Raw genomic sequence first — 11,197 nt, forward strand, 5'->3', positions numbered from 1 at the left:
TATTTCTATTACATTTTAGAGGCAGAGGATAAAGACAAACGCAACGTTCAATGCGTTCCTCTTATCAGAACCTCCGAAATTGTCGGATACTATAAAAACATTGTCGATGACACGACACTTTGTTTTAGAAGACGACACTAAAGAGTACTGGGGATTTTATCTTTTAAAAGGATCATCTGTGACGGTAAACACTTGTGTTAGGTAAGAAATTATTGAACAAAAATTGAACATTGATAAAAATAAAAATATTATTTCTACCGCGATAATATACAGTGTGGTCTGAACTGTATTCCGGAAACTTTGGCAGCATATCCTGCAAATAAAAATGAATAAAAAAGTTCGTATAAATATATGCCCTAAAATGCATAGTTTCGGAGATACCGAGTGTAAAAGTTTCATTTTAAATTCGATCTTTTCTAAATAATTTCTGATGTAACGTCAATATTTGGATGAAAATTGGTATCTGGGAGTTTTTTGGCATGAGAAATTTGATTTTGATCTCAATATGACTACTTGTAGAGGGCGCCACCTACATATTTTTTAACTGGTTTGAAGTGTAATAACTTTTCGTCCGTACCTGTATAAAACTACTGAGTAAAAAAATACTAAACATGTTCATTAACTAGTTATTAAACTGAAATCGTAAATTTGAAATGTTTTTGTGTCAAAAGTTTAACAGAAACTCTTTTATCGTTTTTACGAATACAAATTTTATATTAATTTAGAAAAATAAAAACTTCCCAAATTTATCATTTCAGCCAAAAAACTATCTATTCAACCTGTTTATTTTTTGTCAATAAAGACATGTACTGACTATTTTCATTATATTGAGAACGGAACATATTTTACGTAAAAAATCACGGAAATGTATATTCTTTCATTCAGTGGTTTTATACAGGTATGGACGAAAAGTTATTACACTTCAAAACAGTTAAAACACATATAGGTGGCGCCCCTACAAATAGAAATTAAATTAAGATCAATACATATAATTTCTAATGTCAAACCACTTCCAGACACCAATATTCATCCAGATATTGACGTTACTTCAGAAATTATTTGGAAAAACTCGAAATAAGAATAAAACTTCTACACCCTGTATCTCCGAAACTAAGCATTTTAGGACATACATTTGTACAAACTTTTTTACTTATATTTATATGCTGCCGAAGTTTCTGGAATACAGTTCGGAGCACCCTATATATTTTGTAAAATTTACTTTTACCTAGCCAAAAAACGTTGTTTCGAGATAATATGGAAAACTTTTTTGTTTTTTAATATGCAAAAATTGTTTGTTGTAGTAGCTAATACAATTACACATTTTTTAGTGTCTTTAACTATAAGAACAGTGTTAACCATTATAATTAATCGCATTTTAGATGGCCCGGTGCATCTTTAATTGTGATAAGAGGCCACAGACATCTCCACGAGTGTGCATACATTGGAGACGATTCGTCTGAAGAATTGGACGAATTGATGGAGGCTATCAAGGAAGGAACTTATGTTGCCAATGAACAGGATCTTTTAAGGCTAAACTCGAATGAATCACGAACCAATGATCCAGAAATTATGAAGAGGCATCGTGCCGATGTCACATTTCACAGGTTTGTATTTCAATTTTTGTGAAAAGACATATTTCTATTTTGAACCAGTAATTACTAAAGGAAAGAATAAAATAAATCAAATACAATCTCTAAAAATACATCGTGTGTATGCAAAACATATGGCAAAGCAAAGGCAAGGTTGGCGCTGGCCAGGGTTCGCCTATGAAGCGGTATTTTCGACACACATCAAAGGGACTTGTTGAAACTCGCCAGTGGGCTTGATCGCCGTACACACGACATAATATGTTAGTCCAAGAGAGCTTGAGTTTAAATGACAATAAAACTCGTTTGAATAGTTTATGGTATCCCTTGAAGAAGTTTGGTTGGGTAGGAGTTGACGTATACCGTATATAAGCCGTCATGGTTTGCCTTTACCATCATGGATACGTTTTTGAGGAAAATAGGGAAGTGCAAATCTACAATTACCTTGTCCTACTCAAATTGAGCGAATTAGTCCACCACCTGCGTTTTTTCTTTTTTAATAGTTTTTGACAGAAGTAATGCAGTTGAAGTTAAAAGTAGAGCAGACGCTGCTATTACTTCATCATCGGAGTCGAACTCCATTTCTTGTGTTATTTGTACCCTTGTACAACGTTCGCCTTCACTTGCCTAAAAAAACTGGCAAAGATAAAACATGTAGTGTGTACGGTCGTCGGTGCGCGAATATCAAGCAAAGATCAACGCTTCTACAAACGTTTGCTGAAACGCTGGCCATGGCTTGCCATGCCGTTTGTAGCCGGCTTAACGAACAAAAAAATGCTTAACGTTTCGGAAAGTTTATCTCTTTCCGTCGCGCGTCGTCGGAAGCAAAAAAAAATGAAAATACAAAGAATAAAGAAATAAACTATTTAAAATATTTAAATTCAACTATTCGAGAACACTTTAGTTTTTTTAAAACAGATTCGTCTACAAAAACCGTTGACGTTCTGTTAAAAATACATTATATCAAGTTAAACTTCAAAATTAACAATTAACTACCTGATAACAATTACTTAATAAGGTAAAACCAAAAAGCCCCAAACTTTCTGTATGATTATTTTTAATTTTTACGTAGGTATGTTATGTTTATTTATGTTATGTTCTTTAAAATCAAAGAAGCGATTGCCATACATTACTAATAAGTAACAAGGGTAAGATTACTAATAAGTAATGTATGGCAATCGCTTCTTTGATTTTAAAGAACCATAACTTTTTTTTTATAAACATAACATACCTACGTAAAAAATAAAAATAATCATACAGAAAGTTTGGGGCTTTTTGGTTTTACCTTATTAAGTAATTGTTATCATTTTTTACGTTAATTGTCAATTTTGAAGATTCACTTGATATAATGTCATTTTAACAGAACGTCAACGGTTTTTGTAGACGAATCTGTTTTAAAAAACTAAAGTGTTCTCGAATAGTTGAATTTAAATATTTTAAATAGCTTTTTTCTTTATTCTTTGTATTTTCTTTTTTTTGCTTCCGACGACGCGCGAAGGAAAGAGATAAACTTTCCGAAACGTTAAGCTTTTTTTTGTTCGTTAGGCAAATTTGTATAACTGTAAACATAACTTCTGACAAGTAGTTTCCGTTTGGGATTAACGCAGAAGTGTTTACAAAAAATAACTATTTTATTTTGTAGATTTTCTTGCAGTGGCGAAATACCCATAGAGGATTTTTTGGAGACAATCTCTAACTTCGAAAATAATTTTTAAGGATATTCATCATCATCATTTAGCTTATTCCGTCCATTGCTGAACAAAAGCCTCCCTCAACTCTAGCCATTTCTTTCTATTTCGTGCCACTTGAATCCAGCTTCCGCCACTCTCTTAATATCATCTGTCCATCGGCTAGGAGGTCGTCCTCTGCTTCTATAGGCCTCGTGTCTTGGTCTCCATTCCACAAGTCTCTTTGTCCACCGTCCATTTGTTATCCGAGCCACATATCCTGCCCAATTCCATTTAAGATGTAAGACACATATCACCGCATCTCTTACTCCTGTTCGATTTTGTATGATATGATTGGGTATTTTATCTCTAAGTGTAACTCCCAACATGGACCTTTCCATTTTCTGTTGCATGACCTGTCTTCCATTATTGTTCTTGTTTGTCAAAGTAAGTGCTTCTGCTTCATATATGAGGAAAAACGCAAAATTATAGCTACTAAAAAAAGTAAATATATTGTTTGTTTTATGTTGCAGTCCTGCTCATCAAGCCAATAAGGAAAACTACACTATCAAGGATAACATAGACACTTCAGATTTAACAGATTCGAAATTCATGAAGTCGATACTGGAAGCCCTTCAAACGAAGAAACAGAAGGATAAAAATAAACAAGTTGAAAACCATCCACATTTTAAGAGGAATTCCACCATTGCCAAAAATGAAACCGATAATCTAAATATCCACTATCCAGGTATGTATTTATCGAGTAGGTACCTCGTTGTTATTATGGGAAAGAATGTTATTTCATAAATACTTTTCATATTTTATTATATACCGGGTGCGTCTCAAAAGTGGCTCACCCTTATAATTTTTTTATTTTTTCTGATAAAAAAATGAGATTTGGTATGTTTGTATATGACATAAATTAGGATTGATTGACGTATTCAATTGTTTTCGGTCACTTCCGGTTTCACCGGAAATTACTACAACTTTTGATTTTTAAATGGCACCCCCGGAATTTTTTTTACTTTGTTCGATAGAAAATGGCACTCTGAATAGAATGGCATATCATATGTCAACTTTTGACATTTTTGCATATGGTTTATTTGGAATTGCAACATGCGATTCATAGCGACAATTTGTCTCGACATACCAAGCGTGTGGTACCAAATTATTCGTTAAATATGCTTTTTCCAAATATGCTAATGAGCCACCCTCGTTCCATTTGAAAAAATTGAGATATGATTAAAAATGCGATTTGGGTATCTTTTAACAGGCCAGGACAAGGCACGAAAAACATTAGACGACCAAATCTATTTTTCCAAGGCTCCTTGTTTAAAAATTAGTGTTTTTAACACAGCCATGGCACTCTAGATTGAAACTTAAAATACAATTTTGTTTTAAGTCAAAATGTCAAAAGTTGACATATGATTATGTTAGACACTCTAGTATTCAGAGTGTCTAATCAATAAATCTAAAATATCTAATAAATTTCTATCCAATAAAGTAAAAAAATACGAAGGGTGCCATTTAAAAAATTAAAAATCAAAAGTTGTAGTCATTTCCGGGAAACAAGAAGTGACCTAAAACCATCGTATACGTCAATCAATCCTAATTTATGTCATATACTACACATACAAAAAATATACTACACATACGTACCAAATCTCGTCTTCCTATCTGAAAAAATAAAAAAGTTATAGGGGGTGAGCTACTTTTGAGACGCACCCGGTACAAACCGCAACATTTTATTTGACTAAGAGATTACGTGCATTTTATTGATAATACAGATTATAGATTAATTTAATTCATATAAAGAAATTAAATAAGAAAGTCACCTTCAAATTTTACGACATGCAATTTTTAAGCCACTGCGCACTGGTGTTATCTTGTTATTAATTTTCTTGGAGTTTGTTATTAATATTTGAAAAATTAACATTTTATTCGATCATATGGGGTTTTTTCAACATGAAACTGAATCCTATTGACACTGAACTGTTAAAATTCACCATAATTTTTAGTTAATATTTTGTTCATATGTCTTAAAAAATTATAGAAGAAATATTATACAATAGATGGCTTATATTCAGGTGAATCTATGGATAGGCCAGAAACATCCGAAGAAGTCATTAACCGACTGTTGAACACTTTGGGTAATATGGGCGAAAAGGGTTCGAGGATATTGGAGGAACTTAATAAAAAATTTGGCAATCAAGGAGACAATAAAGCTTCGAATAAAGATACCGAAGAAAGTGGACCTGCGTTAAAGACGCAGGGAAGACAATACAATAAGCCTGTAGTCCAGTTTAGTAAGAGTATTGATGACCGTAGAAGAAAAAGAAGAAGAAGGGACGTGGCAGCAGCTTATATCGATTTAAATAAGGACGATGATGATAACGACAAAGGTCTTGAAGAGGTAAGTACATATCTTAAAATGTACTTCTTATTATTAGATATAATTTCAGAGAGTTTGGCCAACATAGTATAATATAATCTTTCCAGATGATTTATGTAATTGTCTCAGTAATGTTTATACAGGGTGCTACAAATTCGAGGTACGAGCATTGGAATCTTGGTACGTAAACCGTAATAGATACGAAGATGGTTAAATTGGGGCAAAGTTGCCTCCTTGGGATGTTCACCAAGATTCGATTAAAAAAGATTTAAAAACTTCAAGGATTGCTGAGTTTTTTTGAAAAAACTATTTTTTTGAAAATTAATTTTATTTTTTCCTGTCGTTACTTTTTAGAAAATTAAAAAACTAATTGCACATTCTCATAGCCACTTTATTAGGGCTATCTGATAGTATTTTTAGATTTTCAAAGTAGCTGATAATTTGTGAGATACAGAGGCCAACTTAATTTTTTTAAATACGGACTTGCATTTTTTATTTCAAGTTTTGAAAGCACTCGGTCTCTTGAGTACAATGATATGCCACACTTGATACTTTTCTTTTGTTTTAGTTACTTTAACAACAACAAAACTATTTAATTATTGTTTAAAATAATTTCAAGTCCGACTCTGTTTTTTTAAATTATTTAATCTGATTATATTCATCGCAATAATATTGATCAGCGTTAATTAACATTGAATAAGGAAAATCGAGCAAATTCAATGATTCAAATAAATAATATTTAGGTCAGCAATTTAAAGATGTTATTAAGATTTTTAACTTTTCTTATTATGAATTTGAAATCTCAGTGTACGATCTAATAATATGCATAATATTAATCGTAGTTAATATAAATAAACCAAAAAAATTGAAAGGGTTACAATCCTCCCTAATGCACAAATTTATTTTTCGTTCAATCTTATTTATAGCTTTTTGAACATATCTTCTTCTTATGGACGACAGAAACCTCGCTGGCCATTATACTGTTCTGCCATTTCCAATCCATCTACCAGGGAAATGCTTATTTGATTGTTTATTGATATTATATTTATATTATTTATTTTATATTATTTTTTATTATTTTATTGTATTTGATTTTCCGTATTCAATGTCTTACTCCACGTCATTGTTAAGTTTGAAAGCTTATCAGTATTATAACGATGAATAGATTAAACATTAAAAGAAAACAGAGCCGGACTTTAAATTAGTTTAAATAAATTGTGTTCGAATGTCCGAAACAAAAAAATATTAAGTGTGGCATATCATTGTACTCAGGAGTTCTTTCAAAACTTGAAATAAAATATGCAGGTCCGTATTCAAAAAATTAAGTTGGTCTCTGTATCTCACAAATTATCAGCTAATTTGAAAATCTAAAAATACTATCAGATAACCCTAATAAAGTGGCTATGAGAATGTGCAGTTAGTTTTTTATTTTCTAAAAACTAACGACAGGAAAAAATAAAATTGATTTTCAAAAAAATACGGTTTTTTCAAAAAACTCAGAAATCCTTGAAATTTTTAAAGCTTTTTTGATGGCATCTTGGTGAACATCCCAAGGAGCAACTTTGCCCCAATTTAGCCATCTTCGTATCTATTACGGTTTCCGAGATACCAATGCTCGTACCGCGAATTTGTAGCACCCTGTATATCCAATCACATGGAATTTATGTGTACTATTGAATTTTAGGGATTCACCCCAAAGCCAGATGGTATCGCTGATCATCGCGACACCATAAACGAAACCGATACGGACCATGACATGAGCAACAGTGAGTTCTGGTCATCGTTTTCGAGCTCGGAAGAGGCCTTACTGAATTGTGAAGGGTTGATTTTGAATTTACCTCTTACACCGCACCACAACTGTCGCAGGGATTTGAGCGACCAAGAAGCCGAAGAGACGTATTTAGCAAACTCTATTACGTACAGGTAAATTAAATATTCAGTAAATTAAATTTCTTTGGAGGTTACAGATTAACATTACTAAAGTACTTAACCACATTTAACCACTCAGGGAATCTTAAAACCCGGACATGTTAGGGTATATCTGGACTCTGGAAACCCTATATGAAATCATTATCATTTTCAGCTTATTTTACCGTTTCCAATTATGGTCTCCCTCACATATTTAGATACTCTCTTTGTAGTTGGGCCCATTGTTTTGTCTATTGATGGCTATGCGGGCCCAAGTTATTCTTGCTAATTTCTTAATATATAATGGTCCCATCTCAGGTTTGGTCTTCTTCTAGGTCTCTTAATTCTTCGTGGGTACCAGGTACTATGCTGCAATTTCTGTGGTCCATCTGCTGTCCGTCCTTCTTGCTAGGTGTCTTGCCCATTACCACTTGAGAGATTTGATTCTGTGGATGACATCTATTACCTGGGTCTTTTGGCGTATCTAGGTACTCTATTTTTTTACGGTCTTTCTTGGCTATTTCCAGCATATTTTGTTCCATTGGGCGTTGTACAAAAACGTGTAGTTTTCTTATAATGTCCGTTTTAAGTGTCACATCCCATGATCACACCCCAAGCACATCCCAAGATCTCATCTTTCTGCCTCCACGCATCAAACTTCTTAACTTTATAGTAGTATAATCCATCTTTGGATTCCAAAGCACTGGATATCGTTCATAAATGTCTGTTAACTGAAGGCACTTTTTCTATTCCACTCTATTTCGTTTGTGCAAAGAAAAATCAAAACAATGAAAATTTTTAGCCGCGAATGCTCCGAATAGGACGAACACCATGAACGCAACGAACCTCCGTACCCACTGAACAACGCATCCCCTTTGAGCAAAATACATGTACCGACAACCCGGAGAATATTGTTTGGCGCGCTCGGTTCGGTGAAATTTTGTTCGCGAACACGTATTCACTTGCCGAATTCGGCTCTGCACGCTCGGCTCGTTTGGTTCGTTCGGAGCAAAATGCTCTAGTGAGTACGCATCTTTAGATGGTTAAGATATTCCCCATCTATTATTAATACTCTGTTGGTCCAGTCTAGTTGACGGAAGATTTCTTCTAGTGTTGCTGTGTAAACAGCTTTGGGGATATCGCGTCTCCCTGTCTTACTCCTTTGCCAGTTGGGAACTCTGGGATTGTTTTATATATCATTATATACTCTTGCTTTGCCTTTTTTGTATATATTGGCGAATGTATGTATGTATATATTGGCGAATATAAGGTCTGTTAATACCTTGTTTCGCTAGGGCTTCTATTATTGCCTTAGGATTACTTACTTACTGCCATTATTCGCTCACGAGTATTTGACACGCATCAGAAGATGGTTACGCAAGGCGTTGTCTTTCATGAGCTTTTCTGTGACTGAAAAGCCCGATACGTGATGTTATCTCTCTTCCGCACTCCGGACATTCAAAAATCTGATTACTTTGTTGCTTCTTCACTTTTTGGTTGCCGTTGTTAACTGAGTTTACAATTCTTCTCCATTGCGCTGCTTCCTCACATTAGGTACTCATACACCAGCGTTCTTTCCTGTAATTCTTTCCTTATGCGTTCTTTCTTGTCAAAAAATTGAAAGGAAAGAACGAAGGTCCAATCCCACTAACACAAACGCAATCTTGTTGAATTTCCTGTCAGTTTTTACTGTAAGACTGGCCTGTTCTTTTTTGAAGGAGTTATATTCCTTGCAAAGCCCACTAACACAAAATACCTTTCGTTGCAGTTTTTAAAGGATTTAGTTTGTTGTACTGTAAATGTGACACGATTATTAAAATTTTCCCGCTAGATGATCATTTTACTAAGGATCGTGAGATTTGACTTTTATAAAATTTGTGTTGTGCAATACAAGTAAACAAGTGGTGTGCTTTGAATAATAATATTAATATTTATTTTTATTATTATTAAACTATTAATATTAAGATGAAACCTAAAAGAATAATTGCAATTGCTGTATTTAATATTGCAATTGAAGTTTTGTTTAAGAAAAAGCAGAAACGCCGCATGTGATCAAAGGAGTGGCTTCAGAAACGGAAAATGTACAGCAATATGTATCTGTTACGAGAATTACGGACAAGTGAGCCTACCGATTTCCAGAATTATTTAAGAATGGATTCTAATAACATTTGATGAAGTGTTAAAATTAGTTAGTCCATACATACAAAAATTCATCGTAATTAATTCGTAAAACACTAACTAGCTAATAAATATTTAAGACTTAAAAAAACTAACTGGCGTTTTAACAACAGACTTTCCTAACAGGAGAGAACACACGGATATCATCTCTCAAATGAAATGACCCCAAACCACTAATACAAATTTTTTACACGTTTTATCTTGTCGGGCTGGAACGCCAGTAGATTCTGACAAGAAAGACGGAAGGTGCATGCGTCATGCATATACCCACTAATTGGCGTTCTTTCCAGCGGGATTAGACATTCCTGCAGGAAAGAACGCTGGTGTATGGGTACCTATTGTGTTGTAACTTATCCCCTTTAAGTTTTTATGGAAAATGTCTACAAGCTTACCGTAAAGAAGAGATTTCGGTAAGCGGTGTTCTTGCATCCTGCATACGTGGCCAGCCCATCTTAAGCGGGATTTAGTAATCATCACTTCAGCGCTCTCGCAGCTTACTTTTTCACGGACTGATACTTTTGAGACATGGTGGTACCATTTTATTCTTAACAGTTGTCTAAGGATATATCCAGGATTGATTGCCTTAGTATATATCGAGGCGAAAGTCTTTCTAAAGTCTATGATTAGTGGAAGCCTATGGCTAAACAAACTTCATTGTCTAATAGAAAATTGTGTCCAAAACAAATCAAATAATTAGAAACATATCTAATATAATTATTCTTCCTTTCCAGGGTACCGGTTAACGGTTATTACTTTTTCGTGTTCAACAGCGAGAACGAGATCCAGCCCAACTACATCCGGGTTCAGTTCCACCTGAACAAGGCCATCTATGATCTGTCGAATCCGGTGTCCGTGTGCAAAAATCAATCGGAAACCTGCGCGGTGGACCTGAAGTTTTTCTCGTCGGAAAAGTTGGTTTTGGAGCTGCCCGTCAAGGAGAACGAGACGCTCTGGAACGAGGAGTATATTGTGGAGTCGGAATGCGAGCCCAGAACTGCGTTGTATGCAGCTTGTGTGATATCTGTACCTGTAATTATTCTAATATTTGCTTTTTCTTGAAGCGCATAGTATTAATGGAGTGTGGTCATAAATATACAGTAGGGTGAGCTAAAAAAACTAACCTATGGAATTTATGGGTTAAAATGAACCTAATAACCGAGAAAAAAAATCCCCGGAAGCAGGATTTTTATCTCAATTTTAAACGGTATCGGTGAACATTCAAAGTTTTTCATTTAAATAGCACGTAAAAAATCTTTTTCCATTAATAGTACCATAACTTTGAAACGATTTACGATAAAAAAAATTACATCGCGGATTCTTGTAGAGCATAAAATTTCCTAAAAAATCTATCTGAGATTAATTATTTGAGAGTAATCTAGTTTTTAGCCGACCATACCAACAGTATGGTAGGCTATTAAGATCGGCAAATTTTTTTTTTATTTCACTCAAAATGAGTTATTTGGGTC

General features: G+C 34.1%; 1 protein-coding gene across 1 annotated transcript in view; it reads left to right on the plus strand.

Annotated features, from left to right (window-relative positions):
- Positions 1 to 10,979, plus strand: part of LOC115889776 — a 39,389-nt gene extending 28,410 nt beyond the window's left edge. The window contains exons 3-8 of the mRNA XM_030909857.1: positions 20 to 201; positions 1,380 to 1,604; positions 3,787 to 4,001; positions 5,341 to 5,666; positions 7,330 to 7,568; positions 10,463 to 10,979. Coding sequence (XP_030765717.1) covers positions 20 to 201; positions 1,380 to 1,604; positions 3,787 to 4,001; positions 5,341 to 5,666; positions 7,330 to 7,568; positions 10,463 to 10,790 — 1,515 coding nt within the window. The 3' untranslated portion in view covers positions 10,791 to 10,979. The remainder of the gene's footprint in view (positions 1 to 19; positions 202 to 1,379; positions 1,605 to 3,786; positions 4,002 to 5,340; positions 5,667 to 7,329; positions 7,569 to 10,462) is intronic.
- The last annotated feature ends 218 nt before the right edge of the window (positions 10,980 to 11,197 follow it).

This window comes from Sitophilus oryzae, unplaced genomic scaffold (genome assembly GCF_002938485.1).
Source record: "Sitophilus oryzae breed Bouriz unplaced genomic scaffold, Soryzae_2.0 scaffold_847_pilon_pilon, whole genome shotgun sequence".
In the NCBI taxonomy this organism is placed as follows: Eukaryota; Metazoa; Arthropoda; class Insecta; order Coleoptera; family Curculionidae; genus Sitophilus; species Sitophilus oryzae.